We start from the raw sequence: 27398 nt of genomic DNA on the forward strand, positions 1-27398 counted from the left end.
GATAAAAGTCTGCATGGCCCCTACTCAGATGTAAGGGTGCAGACCACATGCAGGCAATTGTCCCAAAGCCAAAGTGTGTGTTTATTTTTTGAATGGGAATAAATAAAAATGAAGTTCATAAGAAATTCTAATTTGGTTTGTTGAATTACAATATGGATTTTTAAAAACAATAACTTCTTATTTCATTAATGAACCAAAATCTGGTTGAAGCTGAGTCTTTATGTTCAAGACTTTAATCTTTAAAATTCTTAACCAAACCAAATTCTTTCTTTCCTTTTATAGCATAGGTGGGATTTTGGGGTTGGTTTAGTTTTTTAATTAGAATAAATAAAGTTGAAGATAGTGAGATATTCTAACTTCTATAACTTCTGTTGTATGTGAACCTTTAATCAACAGTACTTATTTCTTTTCGAATGTAAATGCTTTTCATATTCTCTAAAATCTAATGCTTTAGTTAAAAACCCAGAATATAGAGTATCTTGGTGGAGTTTTTCTTTTTTTCTTTTAACTAAATTTGTAAAGGTTAGGCCTTGGCTTGCCTTGGGTGTTCTGGCCACAATTTAAATTACTTTGTAAACTACTTTCAGGGGTTGTTTCTGTAGTTCATAAAATGACTTTTGAGATGGGTATGTACGTGTTGTTGTCAAGTTGCTAAATCGTGTCTGACCCTTTGCAACCCCATGAATTACAGCACACCATGCTTCCTTGTCCTTCACTATCTCCCAGAGTTTGTTCAGATTCATATCCATTGAGTTGATGATGCTATCTGGCCATCTCATCCTCTACCGCTACCTTCTTTTGCCTTTAATCTTGCCCAGCAGCAGGATACTCTTCACATCAGGTGGCCAAAGTATTGGAACTTCAACTTCAGCACCCACCAGTCCCTCTAATGACTGTTCAGGCTTGATTTCCTTTAGGATTGACTGGTTTGATCTCCTTGTAGTCCAAGGGACTCTTAAGAGTCTTCTCCATTACCACAGTTCGAAGGCATCAATTCTTCAGTGCCTCGCCATTTTTATGGACCAACTCTCACATCCATAGCTGACTACTAGAAAAACCACAGCTTTGACTATATGGACCTTTGTCTGCAAAGTGATGTCTTTGCCTTTCAATACACTGTCTAGGTTTATCATAGCTTTCCTTCCATGGAGCAAGTGTCTCTTCATTTCATGGCTGAAGTGCCAGGCTGCAGAATAATTGCTGACGGTGACTGCAGTCATGTGTGTATGTATACACACAAAAATAAGATGGCAAAAAATAATTTCTACATCCTTGAATGCAGATTTTTTTAATGTCCATGACTATTATCAGTATTCTGTTTGCTCATGAATGAATTATATGACTAGAGTATAAGGATATTGGAAGTACATCTTCCTGAGTTTTACTTCTGACTTACTTAGCTGATGAGAATATGTCTGATAGGGCCTTAAGGGGACATTTTGTGAAAGAGTCAAATTTTCCTCTCTGATATCTGTTTGAAAACTCAAAATACCATATTATATAAAATTGTGGGAGCTTCCCTCGTGGTACAGAGAATAAGAACCTGCTTGCCAATATAGGGGACAACACGGGTTTGATGCCTTGTCCAAGAAGGTTCCACGTGTCACAGAGTAACTAAACCCAGGTGCCACAGCTGGGTCTTGCTACTGAGCCCACACTCTAGAACCTATGAGCTGCAACCACTGAGCCTGTGTGCCACAAATCCTGAAGTCCGTGTGCCCTAGAGCCCACATGCTGCACTTACTGAGCCCATGTGCTGCAAAAGATCCAGCGCAACCAAAAATAAGTAAAAAATTATGATATTGGAAAATGACTGATAATTATGTTAAAGTTTATTGTTTCCTTTGTTGGAATGAGTTCTATCAGTGTGCAGTCCTATTCTGTGAAATACTTCTTCGTTTTATTGAGTCTGAAACCATGGCTTTTAAATTTAAAGTGAAGACCCTTAAATTTAATAACTTAATATTTGGTAAATGAGCTTATGCTTTATCATAGATTTTAAAGTTGAACAAGATCCTGTAATTTAGCTCCTTTAAGCAGATCGGTTAGTGACAGAGCCAGAGCTGAACCTGGGCCTTCTAGATCATGCTGATTTTGATTCTGTTTTTATGTTTGTTAAATTTTAGAATGGCTTTAAATTTATAGAAAAGTTGCAGATAAAATACAGAGAATTCCTCAGTGCCCCTCACCTCACTTCTCTTATAATATTAACGTATTACACTGTCATGGTACTTACATCAAAACTAAAACCAGCATTGGTACATTACTGTTAATTGAACTCTAGACTTGATTTGCATTTCGCCAGTGTTTCCTTTCAGTCCTTGGATCCCGTCTAGGCTGCCACATTACATTTAATTGCTATGTCTTCTCAGTCTCTCTGGTCTTTGATAGTTTATCAGTGTTTCCTTTTTTCCTATAACTTTTAACAGTATCTAAGCATACTAGCTAGGTATCTTGTGGAATGTCTTCCAACCTAGAAATAATCTGTTTTTCTCATAATTAGCCTGAGGGTATGAGTTTTTGAAAAGAATACCACAGATGTAGACTACCTCTCTCATCGCTTTTATTGGCACGTGGGGCATGGGGTACATGATGTCCACGTAACATCACTGGTAACATTTACTTTCATCACTTGGTTAAGGCTGTGTTTGCCAAGTTTCTCTACTGTAATTTCCCCCTTATCCTTCTCTCCTCCTTGGAGAGAGAGAGACTCATGACCCTTTTATCTTATATTCTGTTTTCCTATCTATTTATTCATTTTTACATTCTTAAAGCCTTAAATTTTTCTGTTAGATAAGTTCCTAGACTGAAAGTGGTGAAATTTTTGTCCATGTTATTTGTTGGATTGTATGAAGTTTTTGGGACTTAGTCATTAAGAATCTTTCTCAACTTGTTCACATTGCATTGAAATTTACTTTTCATATGTTTGCACCTTCTTCTGTTGGATTGTTTAAATGAGAGATCCCTAAACTTTTGTATTTGTAATGCCTAGCACAGTGTCTTGTGGCAAGAAATTTTTCAGTAAATGATTTATTGAACTAAATTGATGAGGGAAGCATGTATTACTTGGAAGACATTAAAAATCACCTGATATTTTCATCCTAGATTGCTGTTATTAGATGTTGGCAGTTCAGCTGATTGAGTAAACCAATGAACAAACAGAACTCCTCAGGAAACTCCTAAAATACTGATTCTCAAAGTATGGTCTCCCATAAAAAACATCAGTGTCACCAGTTAACTTACTAGAAATGCAAATTCTCAGGCGTTAACCTCAGACTAATTGAATAAGAATCACTGGGGTTGGGTTGAAAAACCTGTGTTTTAACAAACCCTCCAGGTGTGGCCACTAAAATTTGAGAAATACTCCCTAAAAGCATAGAGGATGAAAAAAATCAAAGAAAGTGAGCCACTAGTGGTAATTGACTGCAGCAGTGAAACAAAGTACCCTCTTTTCCTGTTGTCTATATCTCTGAGTAAACTTAGGTTTATTTTTGATGCTTTTACCTAGAAATCATCAAAAAGATGTTTGAAATGCTTCTTAGTTAAGTGTCTGTCTCTAGCTGTGCAAATGCATTTGCTAGTACCTAGAACTTTTCAGTTTAAAAACTAGTTGCTGGCCAGATTTGAGGGGAAGGAGGTTTTGTTTTTTTGTGTGTGTGGGTTTTTTGTTTTTGACAAGTGTACATCATTTGATTCACTTGCCGTCTTTGTTTCAGTTTGATTAAAATAAAGTACAATATAATAGGAAATCAAACAATCATAACAGCATACTGTTCACTTTTTCTATTTTATTTGGTGAAAAAATTTTTTACTTTAGTTGTCAGGAAAACTATTTTCAAGGCAACATGAACTTAGCAATACTTTTTTTAACTTTAAAAAAAATGTGTTGTCTATTGGCAGCAGATGGCTGACATAAGCTTTTTTTCTTCAAGTGTCCACTTTTCCAGGAAATGACTCCCATCTGTACTAGAGGAATGCTGACCTTTAATGTGCATGTTATTCACTTCTTTTAACTCAGTGCCAAGCTAATATATTCATATATATTGTGAATTTGGTTGGAAGTATGTGCTAGCCAGATTGTTTTGCTTCTGGCGTTTCAAGCTTTTGAAAATAGTTTGTGGGTTTTTTTTTTAATTTTATAATTAAAAATAACTTTTAATAGGTAAAATATTCTCATGGTTCATAAATCTGTTCAATATAAAAGGATATTCAGTGGAAAAAAAATCAGTCTCATCCTTGCCCTCAACTGTTCCATTTACACCTACTCTATATATTCTTATTTATCCTGCCTTTGTTGATCCCCCTAGAATTTCTTAATGCAAACTGAGACAAATTTGAGTAACTATTATCCTGTTACTGCAAAGATTATACACGACTGTACATACCCTCTGTTCAACACTGTACTTTTTTTCATGTTAACATTGTATTTTGGATATCTTTTCACACAGAGTACTTCATGATTTTTTTGTCTGATCAGCTTTATTGAGGACTACTTTACATACAATGAATTGCATTCAATTTAAATACACAATTTGATGAGTTTTGACAATTATATTTTTTTGTGAAGGTACCACTGCAGTTAGGATACAGAATATTTCCCAGGGGTTTGGTGTTTTTTGTTTTTTTAAGGTTTGATAGTATTTCATTGTATGGATATACCAGTCTTTTAAACCAGTCTTCTGTTGATGAGCACTTAAGTGCTGATACAAACAGTTATTTAATTAATAACCTGTTTGATACAGCCTTTCCTATGTAGATAAGTAGAGAATATGTAAGGATAGATTCCCAGATATCAGATTGCTGAGCCAAAAGGGAAGTCAGTATTTTGGTAGATGTTGCCAAAATGCCTTACAGTAGACTTGGTACTAGTGTGAGCTTTCACTAGCCATGTACGAGAGTGTCTGTTTGCCCATTGTAGCTAACAAAATTGTGTTATGATTTTGCTGATAGATGGGAAAGGGTGTTTTCATGTAGTTTTAACTTTCTGTTTTCTTGTGAGTGAAAGTGAGCATATTTTTGTAAGTTAAAGGATGGGCCATTTGTAGTATTTACTTTTCTATAAAGTATCTGTTAATCCTGTTAATCCGTTTTCCTACTGGATTTTATGTTTTTTTTCTGTTAATTTGTAGGAATTCTTTATATATTAGGGAAGTTAGTTCTTTCTTTGCAAATATTTTTTTCCCCAGGTTGTTTTCATTTGACATTACAAGACTTTTAGTTGAAGGGTGTGTGTCTGAGTTTTTACTGCTTAGAATATCTTCCTGAAAGTTGCTTAGTTTTAATTTATTTCCTTTTATCCCTCCTTCCTTTCACCTCTCCCTTTTTTTCTCTTTCTTTCCTTCCCAGCTTAATTTCTTTCTTTTTTTTTTTCCATTTATTTTTATTAGTTGGAGGCTAATTACTTTACATCAAGGATTTGAGGCAGCTTGAAGATGCTTTTTTGTTGAATAGAAATTAATTTGTAGGTGGATTTTGTTTAGTGATTTTAATATATATGACTCTGGTTCATCTGTTTTGAAGGCCATGTTTTTGGTATACTGCGCACTGGAGAAAGAACCTGTGCCAATGTCCTTGCCTCCAGCCTTGGTGCCACCTTCTAAGAGGAAAACGGTCAGTATATCAGGCCCTATGCGGTTGATCCCCTCTTCAGCATCAGCCAAGGAATCTTACCACTCCTTCCCACCAGTAGGCATTTTACCTACCAAAGCACCGTTAAGACAGGTATAGATTTATCATTGTTAAAGGACTTTTTAAAAAAAACAAAGTGCATGGCATTTAACAACTGATGGCTTGGTGAAGATAGGAGGAACAATCAAAGGGATCAAACTTCAGGGCTCTCTCCTTTTGAACTTGTCTAATGTGATGTCCTAGAGAAAACAGATAATCCTCTCCTGTATGGCCTTACTTAGTATGGATGTTTTGTTGGCTTTGCATTGATCTACCTGGAATTCAAGTTGGAGATAGAAGATACACTGTGTTAATCTGGCATGCTTGCCCTGGCATAGTTAATAGATGTTTTGTTTGTTTAATCTCAAGTTAACTCTTGATTCTTTGGGGTCAAATTATCCAATTTTATGTTGTCCAAGGCCTTTTCCTGTAACCAGCTTCTTATTAGGTTGAGTGAAGGAAAATAATGACAGAATATGCAAACCAGCCCCCTGATTCGTACCTATTTGGCTACAGCTAAGAATTCAGAATGTAACTGTAAAAAAAATGGAGATTTAGAATTATCTGAGTCTTATTTATACAGACTCTCCCAGTTACATATATTAATATGGTCATTCGTAAGTCAAGAGTTAACTATGCTTGAATTTACACATTATTTAAAAAAAATAAAATGCGCATCTGTAAATATAGGCCCTGTAGCTAACCTATATTTTTTTTCTGTAATTTTCTCTTCATCACAGCATTTCAGTTGGGGTGTGATGGAAGTGACATACTGTTGCTGTAGTTAGTGGGATAGAGTTGCTGAGAATTTGTGACACATACTGTCGTGACTTGAAAGGGGACACTTGAAAGTTTGTTTCATTTTGGCAGAAATATATTTATATATATGTGTTTTTTTTTCCTGTAGTGGATTGTATCCCCTGCAGAAAAAGCTAAATATGATGAAATCTTCTTGAAAACTGATAAAGATATGGATGGATTTGTCTCAGGATTGGAAGTCCGTGAAATCTTCCTGAAGACAGGCTTACCTTCTGCCTTACTAGCCCATATTTGGTAAGACTTTAAGCTGATTTAAAAACAAATAATGGTTTTGTATCAGCTCTACTTTTGTAATATTTTTAGGCATTAGTAACTAGGACAGTTTTTGTTTTAGAACTTTATAGTGAAACTTTTTTCTGATGATTTTTTTATTAATAAATTTATTTTTTTAATTGGAGAATTGCTTTACAGTGTTGTATTGGTTTCTGCCGTAGGACAGTGCAAATCAGCCATAATTATACATATATCCCCTCCCTCTTGATTTCTTCTGAGCAGTAGACAAAAGCTTGTGGATAGGTTACCTATAATTTTATTAGGTTGACAGTGTCAGTTATTAGAATGTTAAAATCCAGCATTGATTTATATCAGCTATTAAACTTCAGCTTTTAAAGGAGAATCCAAAATTCCGAAATTTAAACAGTATTAAAAAGCAGAATCTTGAAAGCATTATTTTATAATTCTGTAGAGTATATGTATACTTATACTTTTACATGGGAACTACACACTTGGTCCTTAAAAGTGACAAACTTTAGCGTCTTTAGTGAATTTCACATTAAATGAGGTAATATATAATGAAAATGCTTTATAATGTGCCTGCTGCTAATCTGTCTCATTATACTGAGGTTAGTTATAATGAGGTTTCACGGGGCAGACATCAAAAATGGTACCACATAGCTGCAAAGAGGAACACAGAAAAGAACAAAGGACTGTAGATCTGCCTTAAAAAGAATAAGAACTCAAGACTGGAAAAGATTAAATATATATAACTAATGGTAGCTTCCACTTTCTAGTGCCTACGCTAGGCACTATACTGAATAAATGGCAGCTGTCATGGGTTTCCCATTATGCCCAAACTTATTATATATTTTGTCTTTAATTCTCACAGTAACTTTGCAAGATGGATGTTATCTCCACTTTGTAGATTAAGAAACTTAGTCTTGGAGAGGTTAAAAAATACAGCCAGTGTCACAAGAAGAAATAGTAGAAAAGTGGAATTCAGGGTTTCTTGACTACGCCGTAGTCTGTAGTCTTTTTGTCAGGCCACATTGGTTTTCAGTGAATCTTTCAGGTCAGAACTTTAGAAAGCTGAGTTTAATAAAATAGAAAAAGGAGAAAGCAAATAGAATAAAACGTTGCTGTTTCTCTTCAAGTGATTTTGTAAAGGTTTCCAGATTGCTGCCTTCTTTCCACACGTGATCTCCATTTGCAGCTGTTGTTTTTCTTTGACTTGGGGATCCTTATATCCTCCTACTTCAAAAGTTGCAGGAAACAAGCTGACACGGGGTATTTTGCTTGTTTTATAATCATTCTAATGCCATGAACGAACCAAATTTGTCGAAACTTTAGGTTTCATTTGACATCTTTTAATGTTTAAAATGTTGGGAGCAGAGAATATTGGCCCACCACAACTTCTACTCTGTAGTGATTCTAGAAATCAGTAAGAAAACACAGAGCAAACCGGAATTATAGACCCCCCTGATCAGCACCAGGGTGAATGGTTCTCTTTTTCTTACCATTATTATTAACAGTTAATATCTCTCTTCTAACATGTTGGTGAGTTTTGGGCCAGCCATGAGTTGGTGTGACTTTCTTTTTTAATTCAAATGATGATTATTTTAGAGCTACATAGTCATATTAATTTTCCCCTGGATTTTTAGAATGTTAGTTGTGGCATTTATATACTGTTCATTTTGTTTATTTGCACAGGGCATTATGTGACACAAAGAACTGTGGGAAGCTTTCAAAAGATCAATTTGCCTTGGCTTTTCACTTAATCAATCAGAAGTTAATAAAGGGCATTGATCCTCCTCACATTCTCACTCCTGAGATGATCCCACCATCAGATAGGGCCACTTTACAAAAGGTAAGACAACGTAAAACCTTAATACAGTTAATAGAAAGAAGCAAATGCTGTGTCAGATGACAAACTCAGTTTGTATGGAATAGTGGAGAAAATGTATCTGGCTAGAAACAGAGCAGTATACTGTTTGTAGTTTAATTTGTACCTATAAATATGTTCAATGCCTTGTATGATACCCTTGGGCTATAGCTCATTTTTCCTGCCATTATTACACGTATTGCAAACCATGTTTTCCAGTCTGAAAATTGGAAAAGTTTGATCTTGTTTTTTCCCTCGTGGATTTGTGAATTAATTTTTATTAATAGTGTTGATTTTAAATGAAATCTATAAGAATTAAATTATTATGTTTCATTTGATAATTCACACTTGGAGAAAGCAATACAAAGTTGAAAACAAAACCTAAGAGATTATGATTACTTGTTGATTTTACATAAAAAGAAAAGAAAAACTTTTTGAGGAAAAACCTGTGTGGCTTTTGCCATATGGATGACCTCTATTCCTGAACATACAACCACATTTCATGTCTGAACAGTTAGAAACAGGTTTTAGGTACTTTTGGTTCTGGCCAACAGTGGGGATTTTCAAAACTACATGTTTTAGTAATATTGTATCTTGATTTTTCTTTTCTCATCTAGACACACTTCCTAATATTGTGGTTTATAATACCTTGGCCTTGTAATAGAGCTTTAAAAGATCCTGCCTACTCTAGTGTCTATTTGCCTTAAAACTATGTACTTGTATCTTTAAATTTCTTGTGACCTACAAAGTAACCATGACTGTGGTGATTCTTATTTAAAGTTATATATATAAGGAGTTGTCACATATTTGATATGAGGCGAGTTCTCTTTAAAATGTCAGTAGACTATTTTGGTTTTACATTAATTTGGTTGCATAGGTTAAAAAATCCCATTTTAACAAATTAAGTTTAAGTCAAAATTGGATTATTTTCTCTAACTCAACTAAACAGAAATTTGTAGCCACTAAGTATAGAAGTTATGTGTAAGAATTTTTATTCTTATTTTCAAGTAAAGTAACTATTTGATAATCTGCCTTGTCAGTGTTTGGGGAGGAGCATTTTGTGAATTTTTGAGATTTACTTTCATGTAGGACATGGATTCCCTAAGTTGTAGAGAAGGCTAAAAGTGATGTGCCACCTGGAAAGATAAAGATTACAAACTTGTATTTATGCCCCCTGCTATAACTGTACCTCAGTTATGGAATGTTGTGTTGTTTCATCTTCTTTCACCTATAGAGACTGTTTTTTTGCCTTGCCCCTTCATTTTATATCCACTGAATCTCCCACCAACACAAAAAAACACATACAGCAGAACTTTCTGAAGCAAATTATGTTTGTTCATCAAAGGCTCTAATTAGTAGACACTTTGAGTTGTGTCTGCTGTACAGAATTTTCAGTTTAGTAGATTTAGTAAAGTCCATTCACTAGAGCATAGGTACTTCTATGTGAGATATCAGTATTCATTAAAATGGGATTTTATCACTGTTGTCTTACCTATAACCAATAATTTTAACCTAAAAATTAAAATTTGCATTTGTTTTGTCGTTCAAATAATCTATTTTCTCTTTATAATATAATTTTTTTAGAACTGCATTTTTGCAGCTTTGACTAATCCTTTTTTGAACGTTGCTTTCCTTTCTGTGTTTTTTCTAGTTTGGACTATTTTTTCCATTCTGCAGCACTCTGCTTTTCGCCTTTCTTGTACTGTCAGTTTCTTAACTCTACTCTCTCAAGGTTAGAGCTTTACTTTATGCCTTTTTTAGCATTACAGTTTTTGGTTTACAAGATACATTTTGAAATTAGAGGTTTTTTTATGCAGCTAAGTTGATGCAGAGAAAATACCTAAACAGCATGCTTTTGTCACCTGTCTATCACTTGGTCCTTGTGTGTGTTTTAACTTGCCTTCCTTAGGCTTTCTGATCCACTTAGAATTACCAAAGTGGAACTTTTCTGTAATGCACAAAACAGGGTGAGAGAAAGTATTCTGTGACTAGGGAACATAAAAAAGTACATTTTTCTTCCTGTGCCTTATATGCTGTTAGCTGTACCTTTCCATGCTTCCTGATTGAATGTCATTTTATTGCTCTGGAATGGGAGTTTAATTTTTGTGTCAGTAATTGAGGCACACAAGCACACTGATCTGTACCAACTAAGTAAAGTAATCTTCATTCTGGAGTCATCTGTGGTATTACTTTATAACTTGCTTGACGTTAAACTTATTTATCTCACTCTTATTTGATGATATTTTTAATAGTGAAAGACTGTCAAATGTGAGTCACTTTTTTTGAGTTAGAGTGACAAGAAGAGGTGTGGGAGTCATGAGTTTCTTGGTTTGCTTGCACCTCTGATAGCAAAGTTCTCAGTAGCTTTTAGGTGATGTATAAGTTACTCTTGGTGATGAAAGTGAGACTAAGTGCTTATTTTTCATTTTCTTCACCTTTCAAATTGTCTGGCCAGGCTTAGCTCATAAGTTAAAATTCTGGTAAATACTTGTCACATTTGGAAACTCACTTTAAAATTTCTAATTTAATATGGAATGATAAGGGTCTGTGTATTAGTGAAACACGTAGTAGAACATTGTAAGAGGTATATTTGGTATAGATCTGTAATTAATATAAAATTGAGACTAGCATTAATTGAATCCTAATTGATCCTAATTTTGGTGTTGATAATCAAAACAAAGCACATGAGGACTGTTATGCAGTGTAGCGTAAAGAAGTATAGAAATGATTATTTGCCACATTTTATGGATGTATCTGTTCATTGAGTTGGCTTTTAGGGTAATAGTTTTATTTAAATGGTCTTAGTTTGCAGGTGCTGAGGGGCATAATGTGAAATAGCATTTGAATTTAATTAGAAGTCTCCTGACAATATTGCCTATTAGCTGGGTTCAACTTTAAGCAAGTCCTTTAGTATGTTTCCTTAATTCTAAAATGAGATTTATAATAATACCTGCCTTACCTACAGCTCTACAGTTTTCAGGTTAGTACTTAAGTTATTTGTAAACCTTTATGATTATGAGCAGATAGGATATTGTGAACTTTCCAGATTTCTTCTTCTATTGTGCAAGTTGGTGACGTAACATTACATTCATAGCAACATAAGTATAATAGTAAATTTTATGTTCTGCTAATGAGGTCCTCTATATATCTTAGTTTTACCTGTTTAAATCTGTTTTAACATTTCCTAATGGTGATCATCCCGTTATTTGTCAATCTGCTTGTAGCACAGGGTGTAGACCAAGTGTTTGAAGGAACGATTATCTTTTTGCCCTGACTTCAGCCGGTTATGTAAGGTGACAAAAATGGTTCACAAAGGAAATTCAGCCAGAGTGGAAGCAAGTCATTGCAAGGCTTTCTCTCTAAAGAGAGAAATTTAAAGAGCATTTTCTGTTGAGGAAGTTAATTATAATAGCTTGTATTTATAAAATATCATAAAGTTTGTAGAGTGACTTCATATGCAATATTTAATTTTTGAAGTGGGCAGGCAAGAGATTATTTCCCTGTTTCACAGTGAAATCATGCAGCTAGTAAAATAGCAGTACCCAGAATGAATCAGCTGGGTTTTCTAAATACAAATACCATTCAGAGACTAATTCTGATATCTTCATTATCAAAAGAAAATCTTATGTAAATGATATCATATGAAGATAGTTTCATGTATGGTGATATTAATATTTACTGTGAAATATGCTGGGTGGTTGGCTTTAGTTTAAATAGAGGAGACACTGAAACTATTTAATGAAAGTAAATATTTGTTTAATTAAATAAAATCAACCATCATTTATTTGATACAAATACAAATAAATCACCATTCATCTCCCCAAGAAATTTATGCTTCAGTGGAGGAATTAGTTTATAAATCTGTTACCTTCTTTATTGCAGTGTTCTAGACAGGCTAAGATCAAGTGATGAAGACATTGAGATCTCAAGTGGTGGTTTATATTATAGAACAACAGCTTTTAGAGAGTTTAAGGGAATATGTCTTAGTATATAGCTCTGTATGTATTATGCTAGATAATGATAGTTTTCTTAAGTGAATTAAAAGTGTTAGTTAATACCATAAAACATATATCCATATAGTACTTTTAAAGATTTTTAATGTTTTTCCACATGCAATTTTATAGTAATAATGTTGTAATTGTGAACTCTTTGTTTTTAGAACATCATAGGATCAAGTCCTGTTGCAGATTTCTCTGCTATTAAGGAGCTAGATACCCTTAACAATGAAATAGTTGACCTACAGAGGTATGTAAAGTAAAATTATACCTGACTATATAAGTACACACACACTCTTTTCTGTTTCTAATGTAAATCTTAGTAAATACTAGTTTATTTGGTTAAGTACTATAGTTCTTAAAATGGGAATCAGTGTACCTTATTAAATCTAAGGCAGCCTTTAATTGCAAGATGTACTATTTTCTTGTGTAGCACTGAATAAAGAAAGTCACTTCCAAATAAATAATGGCCTTCCATCAACTGTAAGGTACTATTTGATTATGGACAGTGAAATAAGTATATCCTAAAAATTTGGGTTTTTTTGGAAGTATGGTGGTTGATTTACAATGTTGTGTTAGTTTGAGGTGTATAGCAAAATGATTCCTTATATATATGTATATATATTTCTTTTTTATGGAGAAGGAAATGGCAACCCACTCCAGTACTCTTGCCTGGAAAATCCCATGGATGGAGGAGCCTGGAAGGCTGTAGTCCCTGGGGTTGCAGAATCGGACACTACTGAGCAACTTCACTTTCACTGTCTTTCCTTTTATATATATATATGTATATATATATTCCTTTTATATATACACACACATACATATACACATGCATACACTTGTTCTTTTTCAAATTCTTTTCCCTTATAGGTTATTACAAAATATTGAGTATAGTTTCCTATGCTATACAATAGGTCCTTGTTGTTTTTATATTTTAAGTATAGTAGTGTGTATATGTTAATCTCAACCTCCTAACTTTGTCCCTCCGTTTCCCCAAAATAATTTTCCCTCAAACTTTAGGTATTTGAATAACACATTAGGAAAACATTATTTAATATATTTTATTGAAGGAATTTTATATGTAGACATCATGCCAAGAGCTTTTGTAACTGTTGCCCCATTTGGTCCTCACAGAAACTTTGTAACTTGAGATAGATATTACTGTTCTGTTTTACAGGTACAGAGTTTAGATGCTTAGGTTATTTTACTGAAAGTCATACAAACCTATAAGCGGTAGAATTAAAAAAAAAAAAGGTGGTAGAATTAATACCTGGTTTCAAGACTACTTGATTTGGAGTTGAATTTTCTTTCTTATACACATGTACTGTGTAGAGATGGACTTGAATGCAATTAGATTTGAGTCTAAATATAGCAGGTACTCTTTGATATTTCCTAAGCTCCTTGTCCCTAGAAACTTTTATAGTAACGCATATTGTAAAAATGACTTCCTAAAATTTCTTTTTAAAAAGTGAGTGCTTCCCTGGTGGCTCCTTGGTAAAAAATCTGCGTGCTAATGCAGGAAACATGGGATCAATCCCTGATCTGGAAAGACCCCCACATGCCGCAAAGCAACAAAACCCATGTGCCACAACTTTAGAGCCTGTGCTTTACACCCTGGGAGCTACAACTACTGAGCCCATGGGCTGCAACTCCTGAAGCCCCCCTTACTCTAGAACTTTTGCCCGACAGCAAGAGACATCACCTAAATGAGAATCCCATGCACTGCAACTAGAGACTGCCTCCTGCTTGCCTCAACTAAAGAAAAGCCCGCGCAACAACAAAAGATCCATCATAGCCCAAAATAATAAATAAATAAAATTATAATTTTTTAAGAAGTGAGACCACTTTTCCATCTATAGGGCGTTGGATTTAAATATCATTTTACTTACACAAACTTTTTTTTCAACCTTCACAACACTTTAAAGCAGATAATGGCTGATACTTTTATCTTGATGCTACTGAGACATAAGGGAATTAAATGATGCAGCCAGGCTATATGGCAAGAACTTGGGAAAGATCTTTCCTCATCCATGAGACTACATTGAGATTATTGTAGAGAAAGTTATGATTTTTTTCAGTTGCAAGAAAGAATTCAACCCAGGCTGAATAAGTGAGAGTGAATTTATTCACTGAGGCCTCTTAGAGGTAGGGATAGCTTCAGTTCAGTTCAGTTCACTCAGTTGTGTCTGACTCTTTGTGACCCCATGAATTGCAGCACCGCCAGGCCTCCCTGTCCATCACCAGCTCCCGGAGTTTACTCAAACTCATGTCCATTGAGTCGGTGATGCGATCCAGCCATCTCATCCTCTGTCATCCCCTTCTTCTCCTGCCCCCAATCCCTCCTAGCATCAGGGTCTTTTCCAATGAGTCAGCTCTTCGCTTGAGGTGGCCAAGTATTGGAGTTTCAGCTTCAGCATCAGTCCTTCCAATGAACATCCAGGACTGATCTCCTTTAGGATGGACTGGTTGGATCTCCTTGCAGTCCAAGGAACTCTCAAGTGTCTTCTCCAACACCACAGTTCAAAACCATCCATTCTTCGGTGCTCAGCTTTCTTCACAGTCCAACTCTCACATCCATACATGACCACTGGAAAAACCGTAGCCTTGACTAGATGGACCTTTGTTGGCAAAGTAATGTCTCTGCTTTTTAATATGCTATCCACATTGGTCATAACTTTCCTTCCAAGGAGTAAGCGTAGCTTAAAGCATAGCTTTGCCCTGGGGCTAAAATGATATAATCAGTTCTCTTGCTCTCTCCATTTCCTGTTTCCACCTCCACTAGGTGGTTCCATTCTCAGGTAGACTTTCCTATTATGCTGTCACGGGGGTTATTGCACATCTGAGTTTCATGTACCTATTATTTAAAATCTAGTGGAGTTACTCTCTTCTGGCAGTTCCTGCAAAAGCCCTCAGAGTCGATCTGATTGGACTGGTGTAGGATTATACTGAAGTCAGTGGCCAGGGACATACTGTTTGCTGATGTGTCGTGAACTGTCTCCTGGACGGGTGGGGGTAGTTTGCCGCTGAGACCAAATGGAGGAGGGCGTATCCCCAGATGAAAATTCTGCTAGCAGGAGGGGTGAATTCAGGGAGTGAACGTCTATAGAAGGCAGTATAGCTTCAAATCCACAGTAATGTCAATGATTGCCCTTAGTATCATCTACCTCTTTGAACAGTATGTCTTGACATTTTATAAACTTAGTCTGGGTACTGTCTTAAAAAATGTTTTCTATTTGATAAATTATTGTTTTAATGATGAAAATAATTATATTTTAAAAGCATTGGTTTTTCAAATGCATAGCAAATACTCAGCATAATACTAAATAAAAACAGTATTTTTCCATTCAGTTTTATCTTTAAAAAATTCTTTTAAAATTTTTAAATGGAGAGTAATTGCTTTACAATGTTGTGTTGGTTTCTGCCATACGTCAACATGAATCAGCCGTAGATATACATATGTTCCCTCCCTCTTAGACCTCCCTCCCACCTTCAACCCTATCCCAGCCCTCTAGGTTGTCAGAGAGCACTGGGAGGAGCTCCCTGTGTCGTAGAGCAAATCCCACTGGCTGTCTTTTTACATTTGTTAATGTATATCTTTCAATGCTCTTCTCTCAATTTGTCCCACCCTCTTCTTCCCCCACTGTGTCCACAAGTCTGTTCTCTGTGTTTGCATCTCTGTTGTTGGTCTGCAAATAGGTTTGTCAGTACTGTTTCTAGAGTCCATATATATACTATAATATATGATATTTGTTTTCCTTTTTCTGACTTAACTTCACTTTGTATAACAGGCTCTAGGTTCATCCACTTCACTAGAACTGACTTTAATGCATTCCTTTTTATGGCTAATATTCCATTATATATCTGTGTACCACAGCTTCTTTATCCATTCATCTGTCAGTGGACATCTGGGTTGCTTCCATGTCCTAGCTATTGTAAATAATGCTGCAGTGAACATTAGGGTACATGTGTCTTTTAGAATTGTGGTTTTCTCAGGGTATATGCCCAGTAGTGGGATTGCTGGGTCCTATGGTAGTTTTATTCCTAGTTTTTTGAGAAACCTCCATGCTGTTCTCCATAGTGGCTGTATCAGTTTATATTCCCACCACTGTGCAAGAGGGTTCCCTGTTCTCCACATCCTCTCTAGCATTTATTTTTTGCAGATATTTTGATGATGGCAATTCTGACCAGTGTGAGGTGATACCTCATTGTAGTTTAGACTTACATTTCTCTAATAATAAACAATTTTGAATATCTTTTCAAGTGTCTATTAGCCATCTGCATGTCTTCTTTGGAGCAATGTCTCTTTAGGTCTTCCTCCCATTTTTTGATTGGGTTGTTTGATTTTCTGATATTGAGCTTCATGAGCTGCTTGTATATTTTGGCGATTAATCCTTTGTCACTTGCTTCATTTGCAGTTCTCCCATTCTGAGAGTTGTCTTTTCGTCTTATTTATGGTTTTCTTTGTCGTGCAGAAGCTTTTAAGTTTAGTTAGGTCCCACTTGTTTATATTTGTTTTTATTTACATTACTCTAGGAGGTGAGTCACAGAGGATCTTGCTATGATTTATGTCATAGAGTTTTTTGCCTATGTTTTCCTCTAAGAGTTTTATAGTTTTGGGTCTTAAATTTAGGTCTTTAATCCATTTTGAGTTTATCTTTGTGTATGGTGTTAGGAAGTATTCTGATTTCATTCTTTTACATGTAGCTGCCAGTTTTCTTAGCATCACTTACTGAAGAGACTTGTGTTCTCCATTGTATATTCTTGCCTCCTTTGTCAAAAATAAGGTGCCCATAGACGCATGGGTTTATTTCTGGGCTTTCTGTCTTGTTCCATTGGTCTATATTTCTGTTTTTGTGCTAGTACCATACTGTCTTGATGGCTGTAGCTTTGTAGTATAGTCTGAAGGTGTATTCCACCAGGTCCTCTTTCTTTCTCAAGATCGCTTTGACCTGTTTTGGGGACAGCTCAGACTCTAATCTGGCCCTGCTCCTGTGTGTTCTTGCCTCCAGTGTCCACAGCTGCTAGAGCTAGGCGTTTTCTTTTGTGGGAACACTCATTGTCCTTTTATATATGCCATAGACACAAAGTCTACGCAGTTGATTGTGTGGACTTATCTGCAGCTTATACCACTGGTGGAAAGGTTTTTGATCCTCTTCCTTAGCCATTCTGCTCCTGGAGCTCAATTGTGGTTTTATCCTTACCTCTGCATGTGGGTCATCCACGGGAGTTTGCTCCTGAGGACTTCCCTGGAGGACTTGGGTCTGCCCCAGTGAGGAATGGGCATGGAGATGTCATGGCTGTTTGGATCACAGGAACCCTGGCAGCTCATGGACACCAGTAGCCACAGGCTCAAGAGATATGGCATTGTTAGGGTGTTTTCCTAGCATCTGGCTACTCTGCCCCAATGAGGACCGAATGTGGAGGTAGCACGGCTGCTTGGATTGCAGAGACCCTAGCAGTGCCAGGTGTGCAGTGAAGCCAGTTGGCCACAGGCATGGAAAATATGCTGCTCTTAGAATCCTTTTCTAACCTCTGCCAGCTGGTGTTCAAAGGCCTCTCTGGCTGGTCCTTCTCTATGGCTCCGTGTGTCTGGCACTGTTAGGACCACCCTCTCTGGGGTCTGTCTCTATTGGTCAGCTGTCGGTGTTTGCATATGGAGAGAGAGAGGCTACAGTGATGGGCTCCATCCCCTCCCTGTGACTCAGCAGTAGCACCATGCCCCCTCCATGGCTTCCTGGCTTTCCTCCAAAGACATTCCCTGCCACACTCTCCTCCTCCTCATCTTCTCAGGCCATCTCCCTATGGTCAACAGCAGTGCTTGTCCTGGAATTGCTGTCCAATCTCTATTCTCCATCTCCCAGTCACCATGCATTCTGGTGGACGTGCATCCCCATCTTGGGTGTGTAGGGCCATGGCACAGATTGTCTGTGTCATTCTCACTCCATTCAGATGGTTACAGATCACCTTCCCTGTCCAACAGCCTCAAATGCTTCCCTTCTGTCCCAGCCAGTTGCCCTGATGTGGATATCTCAACCCTGGTTCAGCTCCCCAACCCCCCAGGTACAGATTGGTCCTGTTCATTATCTTCCTCTGTTTCCCTTCCTTCCTTCATTCTACCAAGTTTTGCGTGGACCTGTGTATTCCTTTCCGATGGTCAGGGACTCCTGCTAGCTCTCAGCTGATTGCTCTGCAAGATCTTCTGCATCTGAAGATGTGTTCCTGATGCATCCATGGAGAAAGATGTAGTCCACTTCCACCTACTTCTCTGCCTTGTCTCCCTTGGGCACTTTTTTTAAATGGGAGTGTTTAGTTTTGACATATCTGCCTTCTACTGAATTCTATCAGATTCTCATTTCCAGCTCAAAAAAGTGAGCCTTTGGCTATTACATAAAGCTTCTACTGTTGGAATCCTAGAAAGTAAAACACAAATAAAAACAAACCCTTGGAGATTATATAATCTAATTTCTTTCTTACTCTTTGGGGAAAAAAATCAAAGTCATACATCAGGTCAGCAACACTGCTGACTGGCACCCAAACCTGGTTGTATAAGTTGTAGTTCTGCATTTTTCCTCTTATATAATATAGCTTTTCATTAAGATTTAGAACATTTTTACTTTGGTTTGAAAAAAATAAACATTGGATTAGTCTTACTGGTGTATAGACTGCATTTTTGCTTGTGTTATGAGAAATGTGCATTGAATGGTAGCTAGATTTGAAAATACTTGTCATCTATGCCTCTCAAGCCTGTGAAAATAGACACATACCCCAATATTCTAGGGCTTGCTCGATTTCAACAGTAGTTATTTTACATATGGAAAGTCTTTGTAAGTTTTAATAGGAAGTAGAGCATTGTACATTAAATGTTCTTGCTAGTACAAACTTTTGTAATATTAATTACATTTTGATAAACTGAGCTTTCACTACTTCTAGTTACCATAATGTTAAGTTGTACTGTCAGTCTTGTATGGTGAATTACAGCTAATCACAAAAAAGAACATATGTAACATTTTATGACTGTCTTATTAAGAAAATCATAGAGCCTCAAAACCATATTAAGTTTTAAATTATAGTCACATTTTATAAATTTGAAATACATTTATACTTGATTTGACACTTGTGAAAATATTTTCCCTAGGCTTTTACTTTAGGTGAGAACTACAGTGTAGGCAAACTTCCATCATCTGTCAACTTCAGTAATGTCATAATAAGAGTCATTTACCCCTGCTGAAATTACAGTTGTTAAAATTCAGTTTGGTAAATGGTATTAGGTCACTTCCACCAAACCTTTGAGATATTACATTATAAAGCTTGGCTTTTGTTACTGTGAATAACAGTTTTTTCTGTGCAATGGTATTACTCTATAGCCTTTGAATCAAATCTTTTATTAATATGTCAGACTGTGATGTGTATAACTACTAAACAGGAAAAAAGAATTTAAACAGATTTTGTTGTGACTTTTACTAAATTGTTATCTGACAAAAGATTTGCTCCTTCTTATTTATTTGGTTTTCAGATGAAGATACTTAATTTTAGTCCAGGGACCAAATCTGCAAATAAACAACATACATAATATGAAATTGTAATGAGTGTGTAATGAGTACGTTGCTTTAAAAGATTTTTTTTCCCCTCAGTGGTGGTTATAATACATAGTCATTAAAATTTGGAAAATATAGAAAAGCGTAATGAAGAAAGTCTTAGAATAATAATTTGTTTTGAGCATTGAAAATCAATAGAGATGTAAAAAACTATTAATTTATATAACCTCAAGAGTTGGTTAGGTAAAGAATGTTCTTTGATATCAGTCAGAAAATGAGATGTTGTTTTCTTCTCTAGTTCACCAAATTGTTTCTCGTTGAAAATATAGGACATTGGTAGCTTGAAGCAGGATAACTTTTTGTCAGCTGTTTCTTCAATTTTTTTATACAATTCCTTCAGCACTTGCTGTATTGGAATTTAATTATATCAATCAGCTTAAATTAGTATAATATTTTTAACTTATGGGAAAGCAGTTGTTATAGTAATCTAATACCTGGATCTCTCACCTGAACTGAACAGCTGTATTTTTCATTACCCAACTAGTATTTTCATCTGATCGTTCAGTAGGACATAACTTCATAAGCTTGCCCTGACCACTATGCTAGTCTCTTTTATTTCCGTTTCTCAGTGACATCACCACTTCCTATAACTCAAGCTAGAAACCTGAGATTTATCTTCTCATTTTTCTTCTTTTATTTTTGAAATGTTTCTTGAAACCTTTCCTACCTTTTCTTGTCCTTTGCCTGATCAACTCCTCCTCATCCTTCAGATCTTACCTTAGATAACATTTTCACTGAAAGGGAAAGCCATCTCTTGACTGCTTTACCTCTCAACCCCTATACCTACCAAATCTTACTTAAGAGCTTATCTTACATAGTTTTTAAATTTACGCTTGTCATAGCACTTACCATGCTTCATTATAATTGTCTGTTTTATTTGGATACCTCACTAGAGTGTGTGCTTCTTAATCGTAGGGACTGTGCTTGTTCACTGTTAATCCCTACTGCTTAGGTTATATGACTGTTTGAACTGGGAGTGGATGCTTAGTCGTGTTCAAGTCTTTGCAACCCCATGGACTGTATGTAGCCTGCCAGCCTCCTCTGACCTTGAGATTTCCAGACAAGAGTACAGGAATGGGTTGCTATTTCCTTCTCCAGGGGATCTTCCCAACCCAGGGATCAAACCCCCATTTCCAGCACTTTACCACTGAGCCACCGGGTATGTAATAGGTACCATGTATATCTATAAAATAGATACCATATATATGTGTGTGTGTGTGCATTAGTTGCTCAGTCATGTTTGACTTTGTAACCCCATGGGCTGTATGTAGCCTGCCAGGTTCCTCTGTCCATGAGATTTCCAGACGAGAATACTGGAGTGGGTTGCCATTCCCTTCTCCAGGGAATCTTCCTGACCCAGGGATCGAACCTGTGTTTTCATACATTGCGGGTGGACTCTACCATCTGAGCCACCAAGGAAGCCCATATGTGTGTGTGTGTGTGTGTGTGTGTGTGTGTATACACACATATATATATATAGAGAGAGACGTAGCTTATTGATAAGTATATAGAGAAAATAATTTGTTCAGTATTGTTAAAATCAGTCCTGTTCTTTCTGCTTTTTCTGTCTTAGAATTAGCCTTTACCTCGTACCTGGATCACTGCTGTAACCTCCTAATAAACTGTGTGCTATGAGTCTCTGCTCCATTCCTTGAGACTGTCCTTCTTCCAGCTGATACAGAAAGTACAACCAGGATCCCTTAGGACTCCAACTCCCCAGCATGATCCGTCTCACTTTTCTGAGTATGGCATAAAGTCTCTTCCTTTGTGGGGTTCTTTTGGCATCCTGACCATTCTTTTGTCTTCGCTACTTCCACAGTAAACCTCCTAGAACAGATATTGTGTGTTTGCTCTTGGCCCCTCTCTCAGTGGTCAACATAATGCTTTAATCTGCCATTTCAGTTTCACTCCTCTTCTCGAGCCATATGGTGGGTGGGCTTATTACCTCTCAGCTCAATATGCCACCAGTTTTTATTCTTCTGTGTCTGTGATCCTACTGTTTTCCTTTGCTGGGTGGGCTTATTACCTCTCAGTTCAGCATGCCACCAGATTTTATTCTGTGCCTGTGACGTTGGTATTTCCCTTTGTCTGAGCACACCTTTACCTTGTAAACTTTATTCCCGCTTTAAGGCCCAGCTTAAATATCATCTCCTTTGTCAAACCCTTCCTGAAACCTTGATTGCTAGTTCTTCTTTCCTTTCTACTTAGAGAGTCTTCATTCTTTTAGAATAGTACTCACCACATTTTAATGTGATCTTTTTTTTAATATATCCTTTTTTAAAAAAATTTTAACTCCTTCAGGGTAGGGTCTGTATCTTATTCATTTGGATATGTCTAGAAATTAATGCACACAGTGCCTGACACTGCAGAATTTTGGTACAGGTTGAATAAATCAAAGAATATTATAAATATTAAAGTAATTTCCAGACTTAATTCCTGAAAAGCTTATGGCAGGCTAGAAACCATCCCTAAAAGATGAAATAAAGCAAAGGATCTTCTGAATAATAGTTTATTTTGAAGACTATAAAAGAAGATTTTATAGACAAAAGGAGTTTTAATTCTCACAGGAACATTAAGGTTAATAGACTTTTTTTTTTTTTTCCTATTTGCCAATCTGTTGTGTAAGGGATTTCCTTTGAGAATCTGAAGGCTGTTAGACACTACCTCCAGAAAAAAAAAGAACATATTTATCCATGTAACCATCTTGCATTTGTTTCAGGAGTTCCTAGACCCTTAAAAGCTATCCATGAACCAATTTTTAAGAACCCTTGCTCTGAAAGTAAAGTGGTTCAAATATTTCAGAAGGTCTTGGCACTGAAAGGTAAAACATACCAAGAAATTGCTTCAATCACTTAGTGTGGTGGTGGTGGTGAGGCAGGAGTTAATATTTATTTGTCTTCTCCCAGCTTTTACTTCCTTCCTGTCTCTGTCTTTTTAGCAAGAACATCAGGAAGTAGAAGCTACATCCTGTCAGGCCAATTTGTTGACCTCGGGCCAGTAAACAGGATAGATGATTACAGTAGTAGTTATTAGGCATTGTGCTACGCCTGCCTAAGTTCTCCTATTTAATTCTTGCAACATCACTGAAGGGTGAGCAGTCTTATCCTGATTTTTCAGATGAGGAATGCACAACTTTTCTAAGAAGTTTTTCTTGATATCCACTTTAGGTCAGAGAATACTTAATATCCTTCTCTGAGAACATGTGGGATACTGAATTATATGTCTTTCCCCAGTAGTCTCTGAGCTCTGTGTGACAGTACCAACTGTCTCTTATAATTTCTAATTAGTCAATATAGTATATATTTCAGAACATGGGTGTTCTAACCAGGTTGCCTGGTTTGATTCCTGACATGACTTAGACAAGTTACTTAACTATCTGTGCCTCAGTTTCTTCATCTGTAAAATGAAAATATGAATAATACCATGTAAAATGCCTAGTACAGTTCCTGGAACATGGTAAATTCTCAGTGCTTGTTAGTAATCGTCATCATCATCATACCCAAAACCTAGCTCAGTGCTTAGAGCGCAGCATTCACTGAAAGGTGCTAAGCAGATGTTGGTTGGAGTGATGGAATGAGCAGTTGCTTCCCTAGTTGGAGACAGACTGTGTAGCTGGGCAGCCAGAATCTGTGTCCCTGAATATGTAGCTCTCTACCTCAATCATACATAGGAGCTGATTTTTTAAAAGTATTTTGGGCACTATTAGCATGTGACTTGACTTTTTAAAAAAAATTATATGGTTTTGGTTTAGTTCAGTTTAAATACTGTGAGAAAACATTAGCTCTGGAGAGGCATTGCTTATATTATTGAATCTGGAATTCTTTTGCTTGTAAAATCCAATCTGATCTGTTTCTGGCCCCGTGGTACTGATTCTAGAAGGTCTCAGTTGTGACTGCCTCAACAGTCCATTAGTGATTGAGTCATCGAAGCTCTTAAGTTGTAGCGTTTGTTTGTTTGGCAATAAGGAGAGGCACCTTAATTTGTATTCACATAAAGTACATGGCTCATCATTTAAAACCTCTGCTTAGGGAAACTTCTCTTTTTTGAAACCCTTCTTGCTCAAGTCTGAGTCTGTGTTAATACAGCAACCACGAGCTACATGTGGCTACTGAGCCCTTGAAATATGGCTAATCCAAATTAAGATGTGCTGTTAGTATAAAATATACTGGATTTCAAAAGAAGAATGTGAATTTTTTTATATCTTGGATTAAATAAAACATATTAAAATAAATTTCACTTGTTTCTTTTTACTTTTTAATATAGAGCTACTAGACCATTTAAAATTACATGTGTGGCTTATATTTCTCTTGAACCTCTGCTCTGAACCTGTTGTTTCCTATAGAAATGACATTTTATTTGCTTGCATTATTTTGTGAAACTGATAGCTTATTAAGGGGAACTTAGGTCTTTTAAGAGCAGCACATTTTAGAGAATATGTTTCAGTTTGTTTTGGGGAAACGAAAATGTCTACCAAGAAATTTCAGATCCTGAAGGATTTAGGAGTCAGTCTCTACCAACATATTTAAGTTCTAACTGCCATCACTCTGGATGCTTGATTCAGTTCAGTTCAGTCACTCAGTTGTGTCTGACTCTTTGCAACCCCATGGACTGCAGCACACCAGGCTTCCCTGTTCATCACCAACTCCTGGAGCTTTCTCAAACTCATGAACATTGAGCTGGTGATGCCATCCAACCAACTCATCCTCTGTTTCCCCTTCTCCTCCTGCCTTCAGTCTTTCCCAGCATCAGGGTCTTTTCCACTGAGTCAGTTCTTTGCATCAGGTAGCCAAAGTATTGGAGCTTCAGCTTCAGCATCAGTCCTTCCAGTGAATACCCAGGACTGATCTCCTTTAGGATGGACTGGTTAGATCTTCTTGCAGTCCAAGGGACTCTCAAGAGTCTTCTCCAGCACCACATTTCAAAAGCATCAATTCTTTGGCACTCAGCCTTCTTTATGGTTGAAGTCTCACATCCATACATGACTACTGGAAAAACTGTAGCTTTGACTAGACTGACCTTTGTCGGCAAAGTAATGTCTCTGCTTTTTAATATGCTGTCTGGGTTGATCATGCTTTTTCTTCCAAGGAGCAGGCATCTTTTAATTTCATGGCTTCAGTCACCATCTGCAGTGATTTTGGAACCCAAGAAAATAAAGTCTGTCACTGTTTCCATTGTGTCCCCATCTATTTGCCGTGAAGTGATTAGGTGCTTGATTAGAACTTTCCAAAAAGCCAGTAAATTTTATACTTTTATGCTAGTAAATTGGATGATGATGATGATTGCTGGCGTTTTACTAAGCACTTATTGTGTGCTAAGCATTGTGCTGAAGTACTTCTAGGTGGAATATAAATGAATAATCTCATCAACTTTATTATCCATTGTTCTCTTTAAGAAAATTAAGTCCTAGTCTTATATTTCTTTTCTTTGAGTTTTTTCATCTCATTTTATCCTGCTAGGCAAGTAGAATAAATTAATTATTTGGACTTTGCAAAATAAACTTTCTTTTCTCCTTTAAAAAAAAAATGAATCGTCTAGTTTTGGAATCTTTCACTGACAGGGCAGTGGTCATGTGAGCCACACTCCAAAGTTTGTGTTTTTTCCTGTCTCCAGTTGGCCTTTCCTTTCAACAGTCTTTGTCAAAGAATACATTTGGACTTACTTTCAAAACTAAAACTCATTTTAAAAAGCCAGCCTCTCAAAACGAAAAAGTTTTGTTTTTTCCCCATAGGATCAAATGCACTTAAGTTTTTATAGCAATTATCTTAACAGTTTTATCATTAATGGCTGTTTTCGTTTTCCCAGCAAACTATAAGTAGGGGGCCAAGTTTAATCTTGTTTGGTATATAGTAGATACTCAGTGGGCTTCCCTGGTAGCTCAGTTTGTCAAACAGGAGACCCCTGTTTGATTCCTGGGTTGGGAAGTTCCCCTGGAGAAGGGCTAGGCTATCCACTCCAGTATTCTGACTTCTCTGGTGGCGCAGACAGTAAAGAATCCGCCTCCAATATGGGAGACCTGGGTTCTATCCCTGGGTTGAGAAGATCCCCTGAAAGAAGGCATGGCAACCCACCCCAGTATTCTTGCCTGGAGAATCCCCATGGACAGAGGAGCCTGCAAGACTGCAGTCCATGGGGTTGCAAAGAGTCGGACACGACTGAGCGACTAAGCACAATATAGCACAGATATTCAATAGCTATTTGTTGAAAGAATTAAAATAATACATAGTTGTATAGTGATTATATATTTAAGGCAAAGAGAAATTAAAAACTTAAGGTACAAATCATTGTCTTTAGTCTCAAACTTGTTTTTATCAACTAAATATGAATTCTTAGAGTCTAACTTTCAGAGTGGTTTGAATTACAAGCCAAGACTTTCTTATCAACTGTCTGCAGTTGTTACTCTAATCCAGCTCAAGACTTCTGACAGTTCCCAAGATAAGCAGAGTCAGAGTGTTCTGTTGCCTTTCTAGCAACTGTCATCAGCTTTCTCAATAATAAGAGCCTCTGCTTCCTCTCTTTCCCAATAGAGCAGAAACCAGCAGAGAATGAAGAGCTATGTTGTTTAATGCCATTCAGGAGTTCAGAAAAGCACAACTCAGATCTTTGGGGACTCACATTGTCTGCCTATATTAAAAATCTGTGTGTCTTTACCTAGTACTGAAGTTGTTTTATAATCATAACCTGATCTACCATTACAGCTTTATTTACCACACATAACCCTCCATCTTAGATAAATTAATCTGCTATCTAGAGTTTTCTCATCTCTGTGCTTTCCTTTTTATTAACTTTTTTTATTGTGGTAAAATATGCATAGCAAAAAGTTAACAGTTTTAAAACCATTTTTAGTCATACAGACCAGTGGCATAGATGTATTTGCACTGTTATGCAGCTGTCACCACTGTGGTATATTTATCATATGGTATTTCAACAGGAATTATGCCAGCCTGGGAATCTCCAATACTTTATCACCCAAACTGAATGGTTTAATTGGACTTGATACCAACTTAACTTCAATTGTATACAAAATCCTGCTTCTGTAAAATCTAATTCATGTTGTTGTTTTCTATTAATTCCAAATAAAGGCATCTTAGATAAAGTTTGTAACTACCTTGGCTTTGATCAGGGACCCTATCTTGAGGTAATTCCTGTGATTATGATGTGGGAAGCTATGACTGGTTGAGCTTTGGTTGGAAACTAATCATTGGCTAATTATTATTCAGAGAGGTT

General features: G+C 36.5%; 1 protein-coding gene across 6 annotated transcripts in view; it reads left to right on the forward strand.

Moving 5' to 3' along the window:
• Nucleotides 1–27398, forward strand: part of EPS15 (epidermal growth factor receptor pathway substrate 15) — a 141191-nt gene that overhangs the window by 50337 nt on the left and 63456 nt on the right. For 4 of the 6 annotated variants that reach the window (XM_070468162.1, XM_070468161.1, XM_020907255.2 and 1 more), the window contains exons 9-12: nt 5521–5610; nt 6575–6720; nt 8413–8569; nt 12744–12829. In XM_070468162.1, the coding sequence (XP_070324263.1) occupies nt 5521–5610; nt 6575–6720; nt 8413–8569; nt 12744–12829 (479 nt within the window). Of the gene's footprint in view, nt 1–5520; nt 5722–6574; nt 6721–8412; nt 8570–12743; nt 12830–27398 lie in introns of all 6 variants that reach the window. The other 2 variants (XM_070468159.1, XM_020907253.2) reach the window with 1 other exon arrangement.

Source organism: Odocoileus virginianus, chromosome 5, assembly GCF_023699985.2.
Source record: "Odocoileus virginianus isolate 20LAN1187 ecotype Illinois chromosome 5, Ovbor_1.2, whole genome shotgun sequence".
Classification (NCBI taxonomy): domain Eukaryota; kingdom Metazoa; phylum Chordata; class Mammalia; order Artiodactyla; family Cervidae; genus Odocoileus; species Odocoileus virginianus.